Source organism: Phyllostomus hastatus, unplaced genomic scaffold (assembly GCF_019186645.2).
Source record: "Phyllostomus hastatus isolate PE091 unplaced genomic scaffold, TTU_PhHast_1.1 phas_contig_62, whole genome shotgun sequence".
In the NCBI taxonomy this organism is placed as follows: domain Eukaryota; kingdom Metazoa; phylum Chordata; class Mammalia; order Chiroptera; family Phyllostomidae; genus Phyllostomus; species Phyllostomus hastatus.
The window spans coordinates 18,049,231-18,075,617 of record NW_025333921.1 but is presented as its reverse complement, the minus strand read 5'-3'; the positions used below and the strand labels follow the sequence as shown (position 1 = coordinate 18,075,617).

The 26,387-nt window shown below is 53.2% G+C and overlaps 1 protein-coding gene across 1 annotated transcript; it reads left to right on the top strand.

Annotated features, from left to right (window-relative positions):
• Positions 1–6,774: 6,774 nt before the first annotated feature.
• INSYN1 (inhibitory synaptic factor 1) lies at positions 6,775–19,177 on the top strand. Its single transcript, XM_045848643.1, has 3 exons — positions 6,775–7,077; positions 7,490–8,207; positions 17,604–19,177. The coding sequence occupies exons 2-3, from the start codon at positions 8,052–8,054 to the stop codon at positions 18,324–18,326; spliced, it is 879 nt and encodes a 292-aa protein (XP_045704599.1). The 5' UTR covers positions 6,775–7,077; positions 7,490–8,051; the 3' UTR covers positions 18,327–19,177.
• Positions 19,178–26,387: the final 7,210 nt, after the last annotated feature.

The following is a 26,387-nucleotide window of genomic DNA, read 5'->3' as shown; positions in this document are numbered from 1 at the left end:
AAAGGGTGAGAAGGGGAGCATAGCAGGCAAAGAGGAGAGCAAGTGTAAGAAGGCTAGTAGGGAGAAGCTGCAAAGAGCTCGGTGTAGCAGAAGCAGAGGGAGCAAAGGGCAACAGAAAGGAGGCTGGACAGATGGACAAGGACAAGATTCTGAAAAAGCATGAATGCCAAACAAGTAGATCAGAAAACCAATGCCAACAACAGTAGAATCTGCAGGGTAAGCCTGAAGGTGGACAGATCCGTTAATTGGCCATCAGCTAATGCAGGAGCCAGTGGGTATAACAAAGGGCCTGGTCATCAGTAGAGTGAAGAAACCTGTCTATACAATATCCAGAGGGGACAATCAACAGGACTTAGTGACTAATTAGATGTAGAAGAATGAGAGTTTAGGGTATTCTCAAGTTTCCGGCTTGTGTTGGGGGTGAAGGGTGACGCCATCCTCTGAGATAGGGAAGACAAAAAGGGAATACGTTTGGGGAGTGGGATGACAACGGGCTCCGACTGGGGCACATTGAGCTAGAGGTGCCTGTAGCACATCGTCACAGAAACATCCAGCAGGCGGGCAGCAATACAGTCTGGAGCTATGGACAGGTCTCTTCTGGAAACAGCAAATTTGAAGTCAAATATTTCTAGGGAGTGTGGGAGAGCTCCCATGGGGGGAGGTTTGTGCAGTGAGAAGAGAGTCTAGTTGGAAACTCCATGGATCACCAACATTTAAGGGACCAGAGGAAGAAGAAGGACCTTTGAAGCCATCTGAGCAGCGGCACTCAGAGAGGTGAAAGAGAATTGAGAGAAATGAGTTATGATGCCACAGAGGACAGAGTGCCAGGAAGCAGGACAAACTTAGCAGGGTCAAGTACCACGAAGGGGTTGCCTTGGACAGGGGAGGAAAACTGTCCGCTGGTCTTAACAAGAACAAGGTCTTGCCCAGTTTCAGCAATGCCAGGATGGCCAAAACTAGGTTATCAGGTTTGAGGCATGATAGGAAGTGAACAAGAGGAAGCAACCAGTGTAGGAAATCTTTTGAGAACCTTGCTTCAACTGGGGAGATTACAGTGAACAGGAAGATGTCCCCAGACATGAGCCCACCACTGTCCATCCAGTCATCTCCTCCTCGTTCTGAAATGGCCTGTCCTAGGAGACTCAGGTATGGACCCTCCTTTACTTGGGGATTTTCTCATGAAAAATTTGCCTATGGTGCTATCTACTCATCCCACTTCTGTGTTCAGAAAATTTCTCTAAGCTCAAAATATCGATTAAAAAGCTATATTCACAGACCGTGTACTAAGCCTTGTGCTGAACACATTACGTGGACCATTTTACTTAGACCTCAAGACAACAATCAGGAAGGTTTTTGCAAAGAGAGCAAACTGAGGCTTGGGAAGATTTGGTGAGTCACATGGTTAGTGGGAAAGCTGGTATATGAGCAACTCCGCCACCTAAGTGCTAGCTTCTCTGATGTCTCCATCGTCTCTCTCTGAAGCCTGAATATACTCACTCTGGCTCAGGCAGTGCCAGGAACCCCCCTTCTGTGAATTCAGTTTGCAGATTGAATCTTTGTTCCCTCCCGACCTGCATGCCAACCGCAGTCCTGAACATTCAGCCACAATGGATGATAGGCCAATAAAAACAGCTACCATTTTTCCAGCTTCTGCCCCCCACCCACTATAACCTAGGGCACTATGTTTGGCATACCTTGTTCCTTATGTTATTCCATCTTCAAGGCAACCTTTTATGCAGTCACTATTATTTTGCCTATTTTACAGATAAGGAACCTCAAATTCAGAGCAGGCAAATAATTTACGCAAGATCACACAGCTGGTGAATGGCAGAACTGGGACCCAAATTGAAGTCTGCCTAATGCAATAATCTGCCAAATATTCACCTTCCCCTCTGTAGCCACAGGACAGCAGCTCCTGCCCCCATGTGGAAATCTAATTTAGTAGATCATCTGTTCATTTAGTATTCCAAGTATATATGTCAGGCTCACCAAATCAACTGGAGTAATGAGGACTTTATTGGCTGTTATAGATGGGTAGGATGTTGTTGCAGCTCCCAGGACTGAAAGAAGAATGGCAGGAACCGAGGAATGAGAGCCAAAATCAGGACTCAGGGCTGCCGTTATGCTCTCTAAATTCCTCTTCCGTCTGTTACTTTGTTTGACTCTTACATTTAGTGGGAAAGATGCCTTGTTGGAAGCCTTGAAGCCTCAGGACTATAACATCCAGTGCGTGCTCAGTAGGAAGGAGGCTTCCTCCTCCCAGAATCCACATATCAATCCCAGGGAAAGCCTCTGATTGGCCCTGCTTGGGTGATGTGCCCACCCCTTGAGCCAATCACTGGTGCTGGAGAAGGGGCTTCTATGATTGGTACAGTCTGGGTCACACAACTACCTGCTGGCAATGGGGCAGCATGTGTGGAAGTAGTGGGACTTTAACAAACAACCCATCATGTCTGTGTGACAACAGGGAAGAAGTTCCTAAGAGAAAGGGATGCCAGATACGAGATAAAAGACAGAAAATAGGCCAAAGTAAAAGTCACTAAATATCACATCCCCACCACTGGTCCATGTGAGAGACAGGGCAGACACAAAACAGATACCACCCTGGGAGTTCACAGCCTCCCATGGAAATAAGGTTTATAGACACAAAGCTGTTAATAAGTGCTGAGAGCAGCTACGATCTATGAAGCACCTACCAGGTGCTTGGCTTTAGGTCAAGGACTTCCATGTTCATTTTCTTATTCCATGTTCACTGTGACCCTAGAAAGTAGGTACTCTTGCCCTGGCTGGTGTTGCTCAGTGGACTGAGTGCCAGCCTGTGAACCAAAGAGTCACTGGTTCGATTCCCAGTCAGGGCTCATGCCTGGGTTGCAGGCCAGTTCCCCAGTTTCAAGAGGCAACCACACATTGATGTTTCTCTCCCTCTCTTTCCCCCTCCCTTCCCCCATCTTTAAAACTAAATAAATAAAATCTTTCTTTAAAAAGAGAAAGTAGGTACTCTTATCATCCCTATTTTTCTGAATCAAAGAGGCAGCAAAAAACAACATTTCTTTTTTGGCAAGACAGCCAACACATGAAAAAATAAAAATGTTATGGGCTTCTTATCCCTGCTCAGAGAGGTTAACTGACTTGCCCAAGGTTACACAGCTAGCATATTAAATGAACATACTAGGAAACATTTACTTAAGGTCCAAAAGAGTGCTTCTGTTTGTTCCTGTTGACTAAAGGACTGGGGAAGGCTGTGGAGAATGGGGGGCAAGGATAGTGAATCCAAGCAGAGCTCTGAAGAATGGGGGTTCTGGGCAGAAAGGCAGGGAGGTCGGGGGAAAGAGAGAATGGGTTCATTCCAGATACTAAGGAAGGCAAGCCTAAGAACCACCCAGAACCTATCTATTCCCTCTTGTCTGTGGCATCCCCTTGGGGATTTACAATCAGAGACCCCTCCTGAGACTCTTCTTCTCCAGCCTGGCCTGACCAACCCATCCTTCTTCAAGGGCTGTATACACCAGTCTCTCCCCTCCTTTGTACTGGCTGCCCTCCTGTGGACACACCCAGTGAATTTAGGTCTTAGGTGTAGTTTGATCCACACAGATGACAAAAGAAATGTCACTTCCTTTTTTTTAAAAAAAATCTTACTTTTATTAATAAGGTCTAAGATAAATTAGGTGTTAAGCAGTTACATTCCCATCTTCTCAAACTGAGATCATTACCTCCGACACACCCAGTTCAAATACACCTCCCTCATTTTGGACATGGGCAGATGGTTCCATGGACCTGAGACTAGAAACTCATTTCTTGTCCTGAGGACCAGCCCATTTTGATCTTGGCTATCCCTTAGCTTCACTGCTGCAGCAGAAGTGGTTAGTGGGACTGTATAATTTCACTTTATAAAGTACCCAGAGCAGTCACACATTCATAGATACAGAAAGTGAAATGGCGGTTGCCAGGGGCCAGGTGCAGGGAGGGAGAACGGGCAGTTATTGTTCAATGGGGACAGATGATGAAGAGTTCTGGAGTTGAATGGGGGTGATGGAAGCGCAACAGTCACTGTCCCTGAGGTTCAAGTCCCCCATGGGCCAGCCTCAAATCCCAACTAAGCCCCCATCTCCCTCAAACCCTCATCCACCTCTAGTTCAAGATCTCCACAACCCTGTTGTTTGAACATTTAGCAATGTCTCCTGGGCTCACTGACTCCTATTCCTCACCAACCACTCAGCCCTCAGTGTCCAACGACTTAGCTCCCGCCACCTTCCTTCCCCTCCTCCCCCAAAAGCTGGCCCTGCCACATCACCAGTGGCTTCCTATGGATACTTTCCATTCCTCCTCTCACAGCTGCTCACTGCAGCCTTTGACACTGTAGAGTGCGTGCTTCCAACAAACTCTCTCTCCCTGGGCCTGAACTTTTCTGGTTCTTCTCTCTCTCTGTAAGCTCCTGTCCATCTCTCACTCAGGGACTCTTTCCCAAGGCTCTGACCTGGACCTGCTACTTTTGTTACTAGTCTACACAGTCTTTTTGCTCAATGTCATCCCCTCTAATGATGATTAAAAAAATACTGAGGCCCAGGCAGAGACCTACATACTCACCTGTCTTCAGGATATCTCTATTCCAAATTGGACTCCTCTCCCTCACCCCAGACCCGTTCTCCCCCTCTGTTCTCAAACTCAACTGGTGGTGCAGCCATCATACTCAGGGGCCTCCTGGACTCTCCCTCTCTCTTAAAGTTCAACCAAGTCCTACCATGTTCTCCTAAATCATTTCTCAAAGCACCCCCTCCACTCCATCCTTGCTGCCACCCCAGCCCCTCCTTCTCTCCCATCTCCATTCAAGTAACAGCCTCCTAATTGATCTCCCTGTGTCCTAGTCCTCAGATCCGCCAGCCATAAAGGCCCAGAGGGATCTTCTGGGAAGGCAAGCAGGACCAGACTCCGCTCTGCTCCAGAATAAAACCCAAGCTCCTAACCATGGCCTCCAAGTCTCTCCAGGATCTGGTGGTCTTCCTCTAATCCCCTTTCCACAGAACTGTCAACATGGTATCTCTAAAAGGCCACAGTTGGCTTAAACTCACCCTTTCCTCATTCTGCGTCTGGGCCCTGCCATCTCCCCTCCTCACTGCCTGAGTGCTCAGCCTCACCTCCCTCACCCTGACTGTCACCTGGGGAACTCGTACTCCCCTTTGCCATACAGCTCCGGGTTGACTATGGGTTGAGGCTGCCAACCCCGGTCTAGGTTGTTCCCTACCCTCCCTCTCACTCTGCCCGGCCCACCCTCTTACCATTGCTTCTAGAACTTGCCTTTGTCCTGTATTTACCACCCTTCAGTTTACTCAGGAGTGTTGCCCCAAGAGCTGTGAGCTTCCTGAAATGCCCTTTTTTCCTTCCTGTACCGCAGAGCCTAGCGTGCGTGGGGTCTGGTACACAGAGGTGAGGAAAAAAAATGTTGAATAAGTGGCTGCATAACCGGCCGAAGTGACTACCTGCCATCTAAGCAGCCTCCAGTTCGCAGCTGCTCCCAGCGAGAGTCTGGCACACTGTAGATGCTCCGAAAAGGTTGTGCATATTTTGTTTTCTGAATTAATCCTATGTAAGGCACTGTCTGGGGGTAGTTTGAGGTGTGACAGGGAAAAGGAAAGGGTCTGGATGCGGGCAACTTAAAAGGGAAGCGTGGAGTGCAGCACAGTAGGGGAAGGGGTAATAGGGGTGTCTTAAGGTTGGAAGGAACTAAGTCCGTAGCCTGCTGTCCCTCCGTGCCCGGAGGTCAGCGGAGTCCGGCGAGGCTAGACCTCCTCCAGCCCCTCCGGCGCAGGAAGTCTCCCCATCTCCGGGGTGGCGAGAACCCTGCTCAGAGGTCGCGCTAGGCACCGGGAGGCGTGCGTGTCGCTTTAAAAGCTCCCTCCCGGCGCGCGGGGCCGGCCCTTCCCTACCAGCGCCGAGCGCGCGGAGCCGCGGAGCCGGGCGGCCTTTGGAGGAGCAGCGCCCGCCCAGGCGGCCTGTCCGGCGGGGATCGCGAGGAGGGCCGGGGGCGCCTGGGCGCGGGCGGCGCGGCACTCGAGAAGCGGGCCCAGGCCTACGGAGCCCGGCCGGGCAGCTCAGGGCGAGGCCTCAGAGGGAGGCCCAGCCCGAGCTGTCGCTCGTGCGCCCGGTCGGCAGCGACCCGGCGCCCTGGGCTGGGGAGGCGGCCAGCCGCGCGGAGCGGGCGGGAGGAGGCGGCCGCAGAGCCGAGGCTGCCGGCCCCGGCCGCCGCGCACCCTCCCTTTCCGCCCCTTACCTCGCCGCGCCTCCTCCTCTCGCTCGCGTCGCCTCCTCTCCTCCGCCCCGCGCCGCTCCCGCCCGCGCCCCGGCCGCCGAACCCAGCCCGGCCGGGCCCCGGCCTCGCGCGTTCGTGGCCGGGCCGGGCGGACACCGGCCCCTCGGCGCACGCGGCCCCTCCCCCGGGGCTGGCGGCTTCCGGACCTTTCCGGCCGTGGACCGAGCAGCGGCGGCACTGTCGCCGAAGGCTGAGCGCCGGGCTGGGCTGCGCAGACCCTCGCGGCCGCTCGGGACGCCTCCGGTGCGGGAGCGAGGACGTCCCGGGTCCGGGCTGAGGGCGCCCCGGGCACTCAGTGGGGCCGGATCCCTGCTGGCAAGGCAGCCCCCGCGGGCCCGGGCTCCGGCCCTTCCGGACCGGACTGAGCGGATCCCGGACGGCGCCGAGCCCGGGGAATGCCGGGCGCGGGCTGAGGGGATCCCTCCGACTTTGGCTCGCGCGCTGGGACCGCCTTGGCGTCGCCTCAGACGCCCTGCGACCAGGTCACTTGTGGCCTGAGAGCCCCCGGCCCGCCGACCCTGGCTTCTTCCCCTCCCGCAGTCCGGCGGGGGTTGGGGGAGATTTTTCCTGCCCCCTTTCTGGGAGCGCGGAGGCCCCGCCCCCTCCCACCGCCCAGATGTCTCCCGGGGTGGCTCTGAGGACCTCCCTGAGGCCAGGGGCCGAAGGGTCCAGAGAGAGAAGCCCACCCTAGGGAGGCTGGGGGCCCCCCCAACCTCATCTTGGGGCTTGGCCCCCGACGCTGATCGGAAGGCAGACCGGTACCCCCACCCTCGGTGAGTTCGGGAGCGGAGCGGGGTTCTAAGGGAAGGCGGGGCCGGGAAGGGGAAGGTCTGCTGGTAAGAGGACACCTTGGAGGCATTAGGGGTGAGGACGGAAGACTGGAGAGACCCTCTGGTGAACCTGCGGGGCATGGCCTGGCTGGGGAGGAGTGTTGAGGGGGACCTGGGGCAAAGTGCCCCATCGTAGGCTGAGGACTTGTGCGTCTAAAGCAGGGGCTCCCTCTTTTCCTTCTCAAAGAGGAGCTGTGCTGTAGACCATCTGCCTCCACCACCTCTCCCTACAAAGAAAAAAATTAATATATCCCCAGCGAGGAAGGGTGCAGGCTGGGGAGAGGAGGGAGGCAGCAGCATTGCCGGCTGGTGCTGCAGCCTGGGAGGGCTGATGCCAGGCTTGCTCTCTCTGCAGGGGGCTGCCCTCCTCCAATCCAGCTCCCTTCCCAGAACTGCCCACATCTGGAACCCCCTCCACATCTGGAAGACCCCAGCCACCATCCTTCTGCAGGTGTCAATTGCATCCAGAGATCTCTGCCTTTGCAACTGCCCAAGAGTTGTGAGGGGATTGCCTCTACCTTCCCCTATCCCAAGGGCATCTCTTACCCTTAGTCCCTGCAGAGTCACCCCTGCCTCTGTCCAGGCTCGGCTGGACATCAGCCCAGCACACCGATAGGCACATTGAGTCCTGGAGGCCACGCCTGAGGTCCAAAGCCCCTCCCCCTGCCCTCCTATGTCCTCACCTTGAACCCCTGTGTCAGATCTGTCTGCCTCTGGGTGTCCCTTTCCCCATCCAGAGGCAGGGGAGGTGGGATAGCAGGGGTCAGGGGCTGGGTGAGAACCACCCAGGGCCAGGGTGGGCTGGGGGGCCGTTAAGATGTGGAGCTCTGCCTGGCTGAGGGGGGCTCTGTGGAGGCAGACGCAGTGTGTGCCTGGCTGGGGGAAGTATGGGCAGGCCTGCTGCCACGTGGTGAAGGATGAACATTCGGGGCACCCTGGACCTCGGGCAGCCCAGTGACGACCCCAGCAGTGGTGGCGAGCGGGAGCGGATTCGACAGCGCATGAAGATGGTCATCGGGCAGCTCGAGGGCATTCTGCGGGAGCTCAAGGAGGTGGCCAAGGAGCTCAGGGAGGTGAGTGAGGGGCCAGATGGACCCTAGACCGGTTTTCTTGGGCCTGGCACAAAAACATACTCTCACATGTATGTTTCTGTGTGTGCGTACAAAGCTGTGTATACATGCGCCACTCTGCTGGGTACCTCCTTCTCCTTGTTCTCCTTTCCCCAAATCTGCTCTGCTAAAAATCTCACGATAGCCCAGAGCTGGAGGAGTCTCAGTGATGCTACAACTGCCTGGGTAGCATGTCATATGTCCAAGGTTCTGTGGTTAGCACTCAGGGCTGCCAAGGTGGCCAATAAGGACTGGGTCCCACCATAACCTCTTCATGGGATACTCTTCTGGAGCCCAAGCTAGCCTTTGACCCCACTATCTGCCTCTCAGGCTCTGATCTGGTCACAAGGGGCCCTGGGGAGAGTGTAGATGGCTCTAATTAGGCTATCCTCACTTCTTGGGGCCCTGCTCAGAGCTTCCCAAGACATTACACAGATACTCAAAACCCATGACCCTGTAAAAAATTACAGCCAAGCTAGGCCCTCCCTGCCCTCAGGTAGGAATGAGTCTAGGGGGATGCTAGGGGGGTATCAGAGTTTCTGTGCACACTGGCAGAGGCGAGAATCTCCTCTAACGGTATGTATCCCTATCCCACAGTTCTGACTACCTTCTGCCAAGGCTAAAAAGTCACACAGAGACCTTATGATGTGTGTCCCTCTCTGTCTCTCTGAGTGAAGCCGGGTTTAATTACCACTTCCCACATTGCTGGGGTAATGAGGTACACATGTCCTCGGCCCTGCCTGCTGGGTTGTGTTCGAGCCCAAAATGCATGACCAGCGTTCTGAGCCACTGGCCTGAATTTGCCCACTGGGTACCATTACACCAGCCAGGTGGGCTTTAGGCAAATTTCAACTCCTTGTAACTAGGGCCCCTGCAGAGATGGCAGGGAGAGTGATTGAATTGGAGTTATGAGCTTGGGCTCTCCCGGCCAGCTGTGCTGGGAGGATGGGGGCTAGGAAAATTGAGGAGAAGGGGTGATGGTGGGTACCGACTCCAGACTGGCAGAGTGGCCTGTAGCCGGGCCCATGAGCCAAGAAGCAGGGGTTGTTTGAAGGGAATTTTTTCCAGAGTGGAGATGGTGGGATAGGAATGTAGGTTGGGCGGGACAGCCCCTCTACCCAGCGTCAGCGTCATGGAGCCTGCCAGGGAGTCCCTGCTCAGTGCTGCAGGGAGAGAGAGGTGGCAGTGCTTATGCCGATGGGCTAGGCTGGTCAGGGTCTGGGCTGAACATCTTTGGGGAATACAATTTGGTGGTAAGTGCCCCTGAACAATCCCTCCTCCTCCAACCTCTTCGGTCCAAAGGACTACATCCCCTCTTCAACCCTCCCCAACCCCCATCTATTTCAGATGTTCTATGGCTCCATCAGAGTCATCGTAACTGTCCAGAGTCTCAGTCCTGAACAGGGGCATGGGGCCTATGCCCCAGCAGGCCCACCCAGAAAGAACCAGGATTGACTCAAAGCCTGAGAGTCGGCTTCGATATAGCACAGAGCCTGTTCCCAACTGACCAACTGAGCATCTTGTAGGAATTTGCTCTCTTCCCACTTCTGCCCCTGTGCAGAGCCATCCAGAGTTTGAAGGCTTCTCACAGGTCCTCCAGACCAGCCCTGTCCACTTACTTTTGAAAAAACTGAGGCCCAGAGAGGGGTAGGGACTTGTTGAAGGTCACAGAGCCTACCAGCAGCACTCAATAGAACCCAGGTTCTGATACCTACTCTGGGGCTTCAGAAGGTGGGCTAATGGGCAACCTCTTTCCATTTTGTTAGAGACCTTCTATAGATGATACCTTAGGCTCATGCTGTGAGAGGGTGCCCTTTAGGGGGTGAGACAGGAAGATCAGAAGCACTGAGATTTAATTGCAGATCTTTGAGATATCCCCTCCCTCCCTGCTCAACACACACATTCACCCACTCGAATGTCCTGAATGGCAGAGCTTCAGGTTCATGGGCTGTGCAGCCCAGACACCTGAGCCAGAACAGAGAAAAATGAGTCCCCTCCTCCGCATCCCCTCTAGGCCTTGTGCCTCCACCCAAGACTTTGGTGGGTTGCTACGACAACCAGAATCGACCCCACATGCCACCACCTGCCCACTGCCAATGGCACCCAGCTGGGGTAGGGGGCAGGCCTCAGAGTTCCCCCCACCCCTCAGGCAGGTCTGGACATGAGGTGATGGGCAGAGGGAAGTGTCAGGGAAGGCAGGTGAGGTTCCGGGAGGGCCAGGCAGAAGAGGAGATGCCATTTCAGGGGGATGGGATTTGTCAGGAATGGGGTTACCACCTAGGGGTGCCAGGCCCTGGTTTGTGATAAAGGTTGCGCCGCCCCCACTCTCCCACACACTTGGAACCTGTGATCTTGACTCTTGGTCCTCCAAGGGAGCTGCAAAGCTGGATCAGTTGCTTTGTGTGACATTTTTCAGTGGGGACCTAGGGTAGGCCCAAGGTTGAGAGGATTCCTTTATCATACCCTACCCTCTAGGCAGCACCAGCTGAGTTCACCATCTAAGTTCTGGTTTCAGGAGAGCAGACCACTTAGATCTGAATCCAAAATTCACATACAAGACTGCCTGGGAGCAGTACAGGGTGCTTGATAAAGGAGGAAGGCCAGCAGAAAGGAAGGGCTTAGCTGTATCCCCTCTGCTATCCCCCTTCTCCATCTGCTGCTTCCTTCCCCAGATACCACAGATCATGGCAGAGCCTCCTCATCCTCTTGAGCATACAGCCTGAAATTCACAGAAAGATGAGGAGCACTAAAGCACTGCTCCCTAGCCCCCAAGCCTCAGTCTGCTCATCTCTGGAATGGGGATGATGATAATTCACACTGAGAATGATCTTACAAGGATTTATTGGGGGCGTGGCATGCAGTAAGTGGGGGCCAATGCCTACTCACACCTCTAAAGGGTTTGGGGTTCCTTCTCCCATGTCTCCCTGACCTCCAAACCCCTGCTGCAGCTCTGTCTCTGCTTCCCCAGGGAGACGAGGGGCAAGTTCTGTCCCATGGGTGGGGAAAATAGTTTCATGGACTAAGTGAGGTGAGGAATGTAAAAGTGTTTTGAAAGCAAACATGGTGCTGCAGAGGGATGTGATGGTAAATCATTAATTAGCCCCCTAGGTTCACCAGTACTCCAGGGTGCCAGGCCAGTCCTAGCAGGCTCAGAATTCTAAGCTCAGAATTCTGTGGATCTTAATTTAGAGAAGCAGCACAGCCTGACATCTAAGAGCATGGGCTCCACAGCCCAGTGTCTCTGGTTCAAACCCAAGCTCCACCCTCTTCCTAGCTGTGTGAACTTAGGAAAGTTACTTTACCTCTCTGTGCTTCTGTTTTGAATCCCTAAAATGAGGGTATGCAATTTTATGCCACCTCCTGCCACCAGCCCTAGGGTGGTTGTGAGAATTAAATGTGATATTATATATGATGTACTTAGTACAGCGATGGGCACAAAACTAGCTCCATATGCGTTAGATATTATTGATTAAATATTCTAACACTGGCCTACTCCTCAACTCCATCTCAGGCCGTGTTCTTTTGGAGTCTCTGGCTTCTTCACCATGATCAGGGAGGTCAGAGCCAGGGCCCTGTAGTAGGCAGTTCCACCCTCTTCTGGTTGGTACAGGGGACAGTGATGGGGGTGGGAAGCAGGGCTCCAATAAGATGACTTTTGAACAGAGACCCAAAGGAAGGGAAGGTACAAGTCAAATGGATATGTGGGGATGAGTCTCCAAGCAGTGGGAACAGCCAGTGCAAAGGTCCTGAGAAGGAAGTGTGCTCAGCATGGTCGGGATCAGCAGGGAAGCCGGTGTAGTCAGGGTGGGCAGACCACAAGGCGGAGAGCAGGAGGCAAGGGCACACAGAGTGTACTGGAAACGGTACGGAATTTGGATTTTGTCCTCAGAATCCCACATGCTCTCCAGGAATCGCCTTGTTGTGTTTCTGGGTGGGAATCTGCCTCTCCACTGCTTTCCCTGTTCCCTACCAATTGGGAGCCCCCAGGGGCAAGGGTAAAAGCCCTTGTCCTTGGCCCCCTAGATGCTGAGCTTACCTTGAGTAGATACTTGGCCTCCTCTTCCTTGGTTCTCCCATCCCCAAGGCGTTGCTCAGCATGGGGCCTCAAAAACGTTCCTGTGTTGCCCATCATCACTGGCTGTTTGGTAGGATGTAACTCAAGGGCACAGTCGCCCACCTTGGCATAAACACCTCAGGAGAATGGAGCAGGGGACAAAATCCTTTTGCAGACTGAGGTAAAAGTGAAGTTCCCCACCTGATTTTCTTGGGGACTTGGGGACTTAGGCACATGGCAGTGGTGCCATCCCATTGGCAAGGTGCTGTGTATGAGGTGGCCAGGAAAGCCACAGGCCCGACAGCATGAGGGGAATGAATATGGCCCAGCCAGAAAGCAGCTGGAGCAGGAGAGGCTGGGGACCACAGAGATGTGCCAAAGTGGGTCAGCTCCATCACCCGCAGCTCAGCAAGAATTGTGCGAATTTTTTTTCCTTGCCTCCTTTTTCCCTTTGTGTTCTCCTCCTCCGGAGAGATTCACGAAGCTCCGTGGTCAATTAGGCCAAATTGCAGGATGAGAGATGAATCACGGTCAACTCACTCCCCCCCCCCCGCCATGCTACAGCCCCCAAGAAGACAATAAATAACATGATCACAGAATTAAAAAAATAATCAGTGGTCATAAATAATGCAGAATCTCAGTTATGTAACCATCTGCCTGGAGAGCCGGGAGGGAAGAAAGGAGGTAGCAACTTGTCAAGAGAAGTGAGGGGCCCAGGGGCGAGCAAGGGAAGACAGGAGAAGGCAGAGGCTGTGGGACTCCCCAGGCCTCTGTCCTGGCTCCAGGGTTTTGTGGAACACAGCCATGCTTTTCCTGGAGAGGCAGCTCGGCCAGGGCTGGAGGGAGGGCTGGGACAGGCAATATTGGGATGTCTAGGACCATAGAACATTTTCTCAGAAAAGGATCCCCCAGCAGTTTTTATTAAGCTGTCTGAACTCATCCACTCACTCAATGGCTGTATTTGTAAAGAATGTCCCAAGCCCTGTATCAAACTGGGGATCCACTGGCGGGCAAGGCATTTTCTGGCCCACTCCTCATAGGGAGAAGACACCAAGCACATTATAACCTATATGCTCATAACGTTGTAGCCGTGATAAATACTGGATAATATGTGAAGGAAAGTTACAGGGTGCTTTGAGAGGCTCTCATAGGAAACCTTTCCTTACCTGGAGATCGAGGAAGACTTCCTTGTGGCACTGAGGTGGAGTGAGTAGGACAGGAGCGAGACATTTGGGTGAGGTGCAGAGGCAGCAGCGTGCTCAGACAGTTTGCGTGTCAGCGTGGTGAGAAGGCATGCCTGGGAGGGTGGAGAGCAAAGCGCCCTCGGCCAGATTTGGTGAGGGGTATTGTTTGGAGGCGCAAGAGTTTGGGGAGCAAACTCTTCAAGTCTCCAAGCAGTAGGAGCAGCCAGTGCAAAAGTCCTGAGAAGGAAGTGTGCTCAGCATGGAAGTGCTCAGGAAGTACTGGAAGCAGAGTAGTGCTGAGGTCCTGTGGGCTAATTAGGAAGTTCCCTGGGTGCTGCGTGCAGTGGCAGCTGGACAGGAAGCTGCTGCTCACAGGGAGACTAGATGAGTTTGGATGCATTTGTTCAGGTGAGGGGAGCTGAGGCTGTGACCAGGACAGAAGTTGGGGATGCCCTTGGGTCAGGGCCCAGGCCCCCAGAGGATTCTGCCTCAGCCTTCACCTGCCCTTCCTTCCTACTGTTCCCTCTTACCCACTGTAAGCAGGCGATTCATGTTCTTAAGGGACCGGGCCCAGAGTCAGGACTCCTGACTTCTGCTCTCAGCTCGGCTCCTTCCAGTCTCTGGGCCTGTTTCTCTAGCAGCACGCACAGGAAGAAGGGTGGACGCAACAGTGCCTCCAGTCCCTTCTGGCTCTGCACTCCAAGACAATCTCAAATTACATGTAGGCAAAATGATTATTAAATCTCGGAGAGAAATCACAAATTTCAAGATATCTCAAGCAGAGAGGCAGGTAGCATGGGGCCTCCTACCCCTGCCTTCCCACTGGCCCCATGAGACGCAGCACCAGGGACGGGCAGCAGGGCTGCAGCCGACCAGGCCCCGCATACAGCCTGGGTGCCCCTGGCACCTCACTCCCCTTTCCAATCCTCACTGTGTCATTCATCATGTGAGTTTGACCTGTCCCACTTAATAAACGGAGCCAGATTGGCCCGTGGGCCTCAACCATTCAGCTTTTAGAAACTCTTCGGCGTCTGTTGCATCTGAAAACAGCCCTGCTTTAGGCAACATGGGTGCCACCCATGTGCTGGGGTTTGAAAGGCCCAACATGTCCCATCATTCTGCCACAGGCGCTGGATACGTCCCCATCAGCGTTATTCCTTTGGTAAAGAACTGACTCCCATCAGCTCTGGGGCCTGCTCATGTGTTAGTGCCCAGTGGTGTATGGTGAATATTGTTCCACATGCTTTCTGTGCCTCAAGTCCTTAAATCTTCACAACAGCCTAACAAGCCCCAAATCCTCACTGCAGTCTAACAAAGGAGAATGAGAATTCTTTGCTGAAGAAAGTTATACAGAGACAATGAGTAACCTGGCTAAGGTCATAAAGCCGGTCAGCTGTGGGCCAGGGCAGAGCCCCAAGTGTGGCTCCGGAGCCCAGGTTCTCAGGTGCTTGTGCGTGCTGACTGCACTTGAATGCACATTCATGTATCTCTTAAGTCCCCGTCCCCTGGGCAAGGAGAAGAGCATCATCCCACTTTACAATGGAGGAAACGGAGACTGGAGAGGGGAAAGCCAGACTTGGGACTTGAATCCAGGCCTCCCTCTTTGTCTTGCCTCCACACCTCCAGGGTGGAACCAGGGAGGGAATTCTCAGGGGGAAGGGGAAGGGCCTGAATGTGGAGGCCTCTGGAGAAGATGGCTGGCGAGGGCCTCTTGGATGAGGGAAGTGAGTTCAGAACTGACAGCCTCAGGGATTTTGCCCTGTGCACCTTGGATCTTTCTCACAGGGTGTTAGGAACCCAGCTTCTAGGCGTGGCCTGGCCTCAGCCAACTCTGTCATCCATCACAGCCGAGTAATGTTACTCCAGGTTCGTGTCACGTCCTTTTAGGCAGCAGCAGACTCTCAGCAGCTAGCTCGGTCAGGGCAGTCTGATTGGAGGGCGTGGCTTCCCAGAGGTACAAGCCCTCTCCTGAGGCCAGCAATGCCCTGAGGTGCTATTTCTTCATCAGCTTAACCCCAGGCCCTCAGGTCAGTGGTTCTCAGTTTGTTCCCAGACTAACAGCAGCAGCACAGGGAAGCCTGTGAGACCTGTACCTTCTTGAGCCTTACCCAGAACTTACTGAATCAGAAACTCTGGGGAGTGGGTTGATGTACACTCCAATTGGAGAGTCCTGATTCTAGGCCAGGGTCCCCACCAGCCCTCAGGCTGGGGGGGGGCTTGGGTTGAGCAAGGGCTTCTGGGTCATGCAGCCTTCTCTGTGATAGGGGGAGTCGTTGGAGTGGGAGACATAACAAGGGATGGCCAGACTGGAGGGTGGGGCCCCATGCCCACTGCCTGCCCAAACCCAGAAATCACAGCAACACTCAGAGCAGTGTCCAGACTTGCAGGACATGGCAAAGGCAGGAATCTCAGCTTCCCCGGTGACTGGTGCCTTAGTCCCATTACCTGTGACCTCAGGAAATGATGATCTCATGGGTGGAAAGTCTGACACAGAGTAGGTGCTCAGAGATGGGAGATGATGTCTCCTTTATCACCAGTGCCCCATAGGCCCATTTCACTCCCCCTGTCATTGTTCCTCATGAAGCTGTGGTGAAGTTGGCAGGATTGAGGTTGTCAGGCCTACTTGGTGGCAAAGGATGTGGAGGTCCAGAGAAGCTGTGTGACTTACCCAAAGACACACAAAGCACTGTCTGAGCCTGGAACCCAGGTGTCTTGACTCCCCCAGCTCTTCTGCAGGCCTCAGACAAGTGTTCCGGCCACTCTTGACCTGGGGCTGTGGGGATGGGCATCCCTAGGCATCGACACCCCGAGCCAGCTTCCCCAGTCACTCCTGGGATCTCAGAGACTGGAAGAACCTTGGAGATCAACCACTTCGGCCAACTCCCCATTTACAGATTGGAAAACTGAGACCTAAGTGGGAAATTGACGAGGTCACCTGCATGGACCCCCTGATCCAGTAATGCCCTGATCCCACTGTACACATCTCACTGACCCAGACGCTTCCTGATCCCCCAGTTTTGCCTTTGCTTTCCTCCTTCACTTTGGAGGACTCTTCGCCAGACCTCTAGCACATCCCTGGACAGCAGAGGTCCACAATAAAGATTTGTAGGCTAGGGACTGCACTGGGTTGTTAATTGACTGACTGGCCTCTGGGTAGGGATATTGGAGAGGCACCGATTGCTGGCCCTGGGCTTGCTCACTCCCTTCGTATGGCTTTGTCCCTGGGTCTCTTGGTTCCTCCATTTTGTTTTTGATGTTTTGCTATTTTGTTTTTGGCCTGAAGCCTCTCTTCTCTCAATGGTCCTCTCCCTATGTCTCTGATTGGGTCTCCCCTTTCCCCTCACCATCTCCACCCCTGAACCATGTGCTGACAGTTGTCTGGGCCAGGGGATGTCCCGCGGCAGGCCTGCCTGCGTGGGGTCAACTTCAGTCCTTCTGGGGTGGGCGGGCTGCAGTGACCTCACAGCTGAACTGCACCCCCAACCCTGACTGCATTTAACAGGCAGCTCTTGGCCCGGGAGGGATGGGTTTTTGTGTTGCTTACCGAATAATGATTGTTGTATTCCTTCCCCAACAAGCGAGGATTGATTGGCCAGTCACCAGAGGCCAGGCAGAGGAAGGAGGGAGAAGGCTCTGGGGTGCATGGGGGTGGGGTGGTAGGGACCTTAGGGGGACATTTGCTGACCAGCTGCACAGGCTGATCCAGGGTGTTTCCTCATGGTCACCCCATATCATTTTTCTCTCTGAGGATGGGTAGACCTGTCAGCTCTCCACTGAGTGGACTTGCTGGCATCTCTCAGCCTTCTTTAAATGGCCCCTTATTGGTCAAAGGAATCGGAACAGCAGCTGGCTTTGGGGGCACAGGGTGTGTGAATGGATGGGGGCAGGGCTGGAAGGCAGTCCCCCTGCTTCCAACAGACCACGGAGTGGAAGACTGGGATGGCAGGGTCAAGTCCTAGTCTATTCTGGGCTCTCCACAGGGCAGACAAGCCTGTGACTTCAAGTGTAGTCACCACCCCATAGGGTCATCAGCTGGGGGATGTGGGTAGGGGGACATGCTCGCACCTAAGTGACACCAGGTGCTGCCTGGCCCTTCTCATGTCTCTGCCCTTCCCCGACCAGGTGGTGAGCCAGATAGATAAGCTGACCTCGGACTTCGACTTTGAACTGGAGCCGGACGACTGGACCACGGCCACTGTGAGCAGCACCTCCAGCAGCGACAAGGCCGGTGTGGGCGGCCCCTTTGACCTGGGTCACTTGGACTTCATGACTGCCGACATCCTCTCAGATAGCTGGGAGTTCTGCTCCTTCCTGGATGTCTCTACCGCCTCGGACTCTGTGGACGGCCCCGAGCTGACCCGACCAGGGGCTGGCCCTGACTACCGACTCATGAATGGCGGCACACCCATCCCTAATGGGCCTCGGGTGGAGACCCCGGACTCTTCCAGTGAGGAGGCCTTCAGCACTGGCCCTGTTAAGGGCCAGCTGCCCCAGCGGACCCCAGGCACACGGGAGAGAGTGCGGTTCAGTGACAAAGTGCTCTACCATGCTCTGTGCTGTGACGATGAGGAGGGGGACGGCGAAGAGGTGGCAGCAGAGGAGGAGGTGGGCCTGTCCCCAGAGCCTCCTAGAACAGAGGCCCACAGGGGCCCCCTCAAGACCTCTCTGGCCCCCAACAAGCCAAGGCGCTCTCTACTTCCTGGCCGATGCTCGGGCCCCACCTTGGCCCCTGAGCAGACCCGAAGGGTCACAAGGAACAGCAGCACCCAAACGGTTTCAGACAAGAGCACGCAGACAGTGCTTCCCTACACAGCCACCAGGCAGAAAGCCAAGGGGAAAAACTAAGGGCCAGGGAGGGGACAGGGGGATGGTGGGTACATAGAGTTATAAATATATATATACATATATATTTAAACAAACACAGTCATAATAAAATTTTAAAATGCCGAGGATCCAGCCCCACAGACCCCCGAGCTTTCTCGGAGCTCATCTCGGGCGCAGAGATGCCGACTTGCCTCCCAGATCCCAGGAAGTGTGTCCAGAACTTCCTTCCCGCCCCTCTCATTGCAGGGCTCCTGAAGGGGGCAGTCCAAATTTAGGTAAATTAGGTGGGCTAGGTCTAACCTGAGGCTCCTCTGGAGTCTGGCTGCTGGCCTGGGCCAGGTCCTGGTGGGACTCGTGCACAGGAGGCGGGCTCTGAAGGAACCGTGTCCAGGGCCAGGGCTAGCAGTGTGTGGAGGCGGCGGTAGGACTGAGGGCCTGGGGCAGCAGCACTCCACCTGGGCCAAGGGTCACGCCTTCTACTCCATGGCAGATCTTGCCTCTCCTTCCCCAAGGATATATACAACGCTACCCCAAGCCCCCATCTCAGGGTTGCCCAGGACACACAGGGAGCAAGCTGCTCCCATGGGCCAGGCCTGCATGCTGGGAAGCTGGGCTTACACAGACCCTGCAGGATTAGCCTGGGCTGGGTAGGGGTTTAGAGAACCTGGACCACTCACAAACCTTTCTGTTCCATGCTCAGCCCTGTCCACCAGGGAGCAGAGACTCACAGCAGAGCCTCAGCCATCCTGTGGCTCAGCCCTGAGCGCAGCTGAGATCCATGTGAGAAAGGAGGCAGCAGCCACCATGGGGCACAGACAGGCCACTGACCTCAACAGGCAGGCAGCCCCTAGAGGAATCCAGTGGCCTTGCCTCTACACATTGGGACCTTGAGCCCACCTTGGCAGGTCATGAATGACACCAACAGAGACGAGGTAGGAGCCTAGCAGTACCAGGGTTTCACCTGGGGCGTGGTCCGTGTAGATATAGCATCTGAATATTCTAGGGCTGATAATCCAAACTGTTGCTCACATTCATTAAGCAGATCTCTATGCTGCTACTGTGCCATATGCGTTTCATAGCATAATCTCATTTAATCTTCACGAAAACCCGACAAGACAGGAACTATAGCTATCCTCATTTTTCAAATGAGAAGACTCAGGTTCACAGAGGTTAAGTAACTGGCCCAAGGTCACAGAGCCTGTGCTACCCTGCCCCCCATGAGCATGTGGTTTCCAGGCCATACCTGGCTCTGATACCTGGTAGCCGTGTGACCTTAGGCAAGTCCATTCGCCTCTCTGAGCCTATCTACCTCATCTATGAAGTGGGTCTGATAGTGTTCACCTACCTCACCAGCTACTGTGGGGCTTTGACAAGATGCCGACTGCGAAAGCACTCGGTAAAGGCCAAGGCACTGAGCATGTATTGTTGTCAGTGGGACCCCAGCGCCAATTCCAGTGTTTTCCAGGGCTGGGAGCCCTGAGTGGGGTGGGAAGGAAGCTGCTGCTGCCAACTGGGAGCTGCTTCTGGGTCACAGCACGATGGCCTCCCACTTGCTCAGAGCAGGGAGGTGGCGGTGATGGCAGTGCAAGGATGTCACTGCTCGGGGCTTCCCCGCAGCACACTTCAATGAAGGCAGAGGTACAGCCTGCCAGGAGGGGTATCTGCTCTGCACGTGGGTGCCCAGGAGAGCCTGGCAGAAGAGACGCTCTGCAGCCCCCGGGGTGGGGTGACAGACTGCTGGCCGGTTTGGAGCACATGCTGGAGATGCTGTCAGGATGAGACAGGCCAGGCCTAGGAGGCCTGCTCTTCAGTGTTGGGGTCTCCCCTCAGCCCTAAAGAGTCAGCCAGGTGTAGCCTCCAGAGTGGAAATCCAGGGTAGGGGGTTGTGGCTAGCTATTTCTGCCCAGGACTGAGAGTAAGAGGTCTGAGACCCTCCATCAGCCCCAGGACATTCTTGGACAGGGGTGTTAATTAGTGATGGGACCCTGGCTCAGAGAATAAATGCCAAGGGGTCCCCCAAGGGATGGCCAGCTGGACCCTGCCCTGCCTCACCAGGTCTGGGCACACCTAGCTTTGGGACTCGTTTTTGTTCTCCAATGGCAAGACAGATTGTAGACTTCCAGTCTCTCTGCCTTACAACAGTCAAGGGGAAGACATCTTCAGGGAGTCCCACTTCACCAGGAAGAAACTGAGGGAGCCCTAGGAAGGGCGTTGTCCTCTCCTGGGAGACCCCCATTCTGCTCTGAGATCACGTGTGGCCATGGCTAACACATCACCTGGCTCCTTGCCCCGTTGACGCAGTAGTGAGAGAGTGCCCTGAACGAGGGCGAAGTGGGTATCGAAATGGGTATAGGTTCTCAAAGGCCCCAAAAGTACTTGGCTGCCCTTGTATTGATGCCACACCCAGTCTGGGCCTCACTGACAGGGGCGGTTCCCTGTGGCTTTCTGATGACTTGAAAGGCAAAGGACGGCCACCTATGCAAAAGCTGTGACTGTGGAGCTGTTGAGCATGAAACACACTGCTTCAGAGTAGTGGGCTCCCTGTCTTGAGGCAGACACAGCCAAATCCCGGGCTTCCTCCAGACCTGCCTGCTCCTCCAGGTACAGGCTCTCCCTGCTTTTCCCCACCTCCGAACCCCTGCCAGTTTCTGGGTTCCTCGCCCAGAATGTCCCATCAAATCTCCCTGTTTCCAGGAAGTCCTATTTTACTGACCACCTACTGTGAGCTCAGGCCTGTGACAGCCAGTGCCATGGCGGAGGCAGAGGGTGCTGTGTCAGAGAGTAATCATAATCATAATACGTTCACTGAGCATGTCCTATGCACTGGGCATGTCCTAAGTATATGTCTTATTGCACTTATTCCTCACAGCAAATATGAATGAGATAAGCAATTATATTTATACCTGTTTTCCAGATGAGGCAACTGAGGCTCTGAGAAGTTAATAACTTGTCTAAGGGCACAGGATAGGTATGGTACCAGGATTTGACCCCAAACTCAGTGACTTGGTACTCAAACATGTTCTGTAGTCATAATCATGGTGGACCAGTGCTCTGGTCTCTGGGAACGAGGGATGGGCTGGGATCTGAGAGCCAGATGTGCCTCTGGTGGGGTGCGGGTCCTGGGAGCAGAAAACCTGTGAATGCCATTCAGTCTTTGGAGAGCTTGGCTATTATTAATGGCCCTTGACACAGAGCCTGGCACCAAATGGATTATGTATTCAATAAATGTTTGTTGAATGAATGAACGAGCCCCATTTGCAAAGGGAGCATTCATTCAATCAGCTTTTATTGTAGACCTCCTGCATGCCAGGTCTCATGTTGCTTGTGCACACACACACACACACACACACACACACAACTCTCCTGGGAGGGTCCGGTCTAGTGTTGCTCAGGAGCTGGGCAAAGTCAAAATGAAGGGGTGTGGGGTTTCATCGAGAAGCCAGGGGTGGTGGTGGGTCCAGCCTGTGGTCCCTGGGAAAGAAGCCAGGAGCATGAACCAGGGTGCTGGCTTGGTGGGGAGACCACTCTGGGATGTCAGGGCAGTGAGGAGAGGTCCTTGGTCCGATTCCACTTTAATGGCGTAGGCATATTGCAGTGTCTCCAGTGTGTGAGAATGAGGAGATGTCATTGTCTCCACTTTACAGGCAAGGGATAGGCTATCTAACCCACAGAAGTCTGATGTGACAGAGGAGCAGAAAGGGGGGCAAACTATTCTGAGACCCCAGCACCATTCCCTCCCCTTATGGGTAAAGCGGGGTCCTGTGAGTGGAAGGGAAATGGGCCAGGGGAGAGCTAGGAATTTAAGGCAGGCCCAGACCTCCACTGCTACCCCTTCTAAGGTCCCTTTCTCTGTCCCTCACCCACCCCCCACCACCCCCATCTATCTCCCATCCTCCAGCTGGAACTTATGTAAGAAAACTAGCATTTATTGACCACCTATTATGCCAGGCACTGTGCCGTGTCTTTTAACTAACACTAAATGACAGGTTTAGCTGCACCCAGTACATAAGAGGTTGCTCAGTAATTATTAAATAAATGGATGACCACAATCTTCATTTTACAGGTGAGGGCTCTGATGAACTTACAAGGAATTTGTTCAAAGTTGCACAGTCAGAAATAGGTAGAGCTGGACATTTGGGTTTGCTGTTATTTATTATTTATACCACATAAAAGCTGCTATTTCTGGAGTACCTACAATTTGATGCATTAGGCACTTTACATAAATTATCTTACCTATTTTACAACAGCTCTCCAAATAACTGAGATGATTACCCTTCTGCACATGAGAAAACAGAGACTCAGCAAGGTGCAGTGTCTTATCCAAAATAACCAGCATCTATGCAGAAACAGGACCTGAATCTAGACTTCCCCCTGCTTGCCACACTTCTAGCTCCAGGGGACCTAGAATCCCTGCAAGCAGAGATGTTGCCAGAGCCCAGATTTGCAGTTGGCACCACTGAGCAGTGCTCACCAGGGGTCAGGCTATACTTCCCTCAACACAGCACTAATGCTCCCCCGGGAGCATTAGCCCAGGCTCCTAGAACCCACCCCCAGTTCCCTGTGGGTCTGGGCACTCAGTAGGCAACCAGCCTAAACAGCTGTAAGTCCAGTGTCATTTCCCCTTCTCAACCTGTGGCAGAACCTGGAAAATTAGGCTGCCCTCAGCCCATTTCTGGTCTAGACTAAACTGGCCCTAGTTAGGGGCTGGGGTATCTAGGAAAGGCTTCTGAAAGGAGAAGGGAGCTGAAATGGAATTTATTTGCAATGGAGTAGAAACTTGGGCACCTGGAAATGAGAACTAAGGGCAATTTGAGCCAAAAATGGCTGAGGTGGCCACACAAGGACTAGAGACAGGCCTTGGTAAAGCAGAAGGTGCGAGACGGGAAAGATGTGAGTGCTGCGTAAGAGGCAGAGCCCCATAGCACCCCCAGAGCCACTCCATCCTCCTGACTGTGGGAAAAGGAATGGGGGTTTCCTGTCTAGTCTGAGGCTGAGAGATCAGATTTAAGATAACTCAGTAAATAGGGACCCACTGTAATGAATAGAGAAGAACAGCACAAAATCACACATTGGTAAGTAAAATAGATGTGCTAAAGCCCTTGAAACTCATCGTACCTTCCACGTAAGTCCAACATTCCTCCTGCAGTGCATGCTCACTAGACTTCTCTTTCCCCAGAGCGGGTGAGGAGACTGGGGTCGCACTGTCCTGCTCCTGCTCCTGCTCCAGGTAAGCTAGCTTAGGTCCTGATGAGCCCTGACTGTGACCACCGGCCTGCCCTGAATCCTGACTACAGACCCAGCCACCGTCACCACCTGACTCTCCCACTGTACCTGTCCCCAGCCATACTAGCCAAGGAGACCAAGGTGGGTGACCCCAGGCCCATGCTGTCCACTGTGCTTGATCAGATCTGACTCCCTGCCAGAAACGCTCAAGTTCACACACCTGCCTGCAGCTCTCAGTTCCCTGTTTAGGCCTCTCCCTCTCCTGCCCCTGCTGGGTCTGTATCACACATTGTTGCCCAGCAGGGTGTCCTCCCCACAGCCCTCTTAAAAGCACCACAGAAAACCAGTCTCCAGGTGCCAGCTCACCTGTCAAGACACTGTATTCCTCTGGTGCTCTATCCCCAAGAAGGAAGTACAGGGTGGAGGTCACTAGAGAGGACAGCCTGCACAGAAGCTATGGGAGGCCTTTCTGTATGGCCAGCGGTAGGGTCTTCCCAGAAGACCTCTGTAAGAATAGAGAATTTTTACCAGAACTGAGAAATAGACTGTGGGAAGGGCCCCCAAAAGGTAGTGATGGCTACATCCACTTTGGTGAGGTGGGGAAGGGAAGAAGTTCACTGGTGACCCAGGTGTAGAGGTGTGGAGGGACAAGTCAGGGAAGCCCAGTGAGCACTCCAAACTTCTTTTGACCAGAGATATCCCCCACCACTGACCCTACTCACCCTCCAATTCCCTGAGAATTTCTCTTCTCAACCAGAGGGTGCAAATTGGTGTCCTACACACCCATTTGCCTCCCACACCTAGATTTGTTTTACTTTAAAGAGACTTCTGGTCAAGATTGCAGAGTAGATACAAATGCTGTGCTCACCTCCTTCCATGACCACATCAAAATTACAACCAAATTATAGAAAAACCACCCTGGTGAACCACCTAGCTTAACAAAACTCCTATAACTAAGAATATAAAGAGGAGGCCACATCATCCAGACCAGCAGAAGGGGCAGAGAAGCAGAAGGGGCTGATCCCATACCCACAAGTGATCGTTAAGAATTAGGAAGAATATCCTGGCTGTGGAGGTTCCTGCTGGAGAGTGAGGGGTCCCAGCCCCACATCCACCCCCCAACCTGGAGCACCAGTGCCAGAAGAGGAATCCCTGTAACAGCTGACAGTGGAAACCAGTGGGGATTCCAAAAAGGACTGCTGTAGACACAGGTGTCCTCTTAAAGGGTCAGAGCATAGACTCACACACTCACAAACACTCACCTTAAGCTCCAGCAAAGGGACAGCAGCTCAAAAAGCACCAGGGACATATGGGGAGGAAATACATTGTCTGGCTTCAGGGTAAGAGCAGGAGGGGCAGCTCCCTGGAAATAAATGCTCGCAGAAGCCATTGTCTCTTTGCTGAGCTCTCCTTCCACCCAGCCAGCAGGCTCAAGTGGGTGCCAAATTTGATTGCCATCAACCTGACTAACCCTGCTCTGCCCACCCTGGGGATTCCCTGAGACCCTGCCCCACCCAACTAAGCACCAACCTGAACCTCTTTCAGTGGCTGTTTCTCCAAAGTAGCCCACCTAGGCTCACACTATGGACATTCCTAAAATCTCTCAGAAGTACACAAACCCAAAACAATCAGCAGCTGGCCTTGGTATGCCCTGTATCTCTTGCTGAGTGGCTCCAAGCCTGGCACCATTGGCAGCCGGCCTTGGTTCACAAAACAGCCTCTCACAGGTGCCTCCAAGCCTAACACAGGAAGCTACCAACTGAAGATTACTTTGTATCTCCTACCAGGTTGCCATGGGTCAGGCAAGGCAGAGATCGAACTTGACCTGCACTGGAGCCTCTCACAAGAAGACCCAGAACCAAAATGCCTAGTGTTTTGCTTCAGATCACATTAGAGCACCACCCAATTAGACCCACAAATAATAAAGGTGGAATTGGAAGGCACCAGAGCCCCACTAAAGTGAATCCTGCTCTGTAGGGTCAGCCCTGGCACAACAGCTCCTATGATATAGACATAGTCCATCTTCATAGCCAGTCAGCCTGAGGGTCAGTCCCTCCCACTGATGTGCCAACAGAAATCAAGTTTCAACAACAATGGGAGGATACACACAACCAACCCAAGGGACACCCCTAGAGCATTCAGCTCATGTGATCAGGGAGATTGTGCCACTGGGCCCCACAAGACAACTACTACATAAGGATACCTTGCCAAGACTAGATGTAGTAACTCTACCTAATACATGGAAACAAAAACAGAGAGTCAGCCAAAATGACTTCTGATCAAGATTGCAGAGTAAGTATAAATGCTGTCCCAAATGAAAGAACAGGATGAAAACACCAGGAAAAAAAAAACCTAAACAAAATAGAGGCAAACAATCTACCACATACAGAGTTCAAAACACTGGTTATAAGGATACTCAATGGAATTATGAAATAAATGAACTCAGTGAGAATTTACACGAAGAGATAGAAACCATAAAAAAGTCAGAATGAAGAATTCATTAACAGAAATAAAGAATACATTATAGGAAATCAAGAATAGATTAGATGAAGCAGAGGCTCAAACAGCAATTTGGAAGACAAGGTAGTAGAAAAAACCCAATCAGAAGAGAAAAAGAAAAAAGAATCCAAAAAATGATAGCTTAAGGGACCTCTGGGACAACATCGAGTGTATCAACATCTGCATCATAGGGTTACCAGTAGGAGGGGAGAGAGAGCAAGAGATTGAGAACCTATTTGAAAAAATAATGACTGAAACATTTCTAACCTGGTGAAAGAAATAGACATATAAGTCCAGCAAGTGCAGAGTCCCAAACAAGTCAGACCCAAAGAAACCCACACCAATATACATCATAATTAA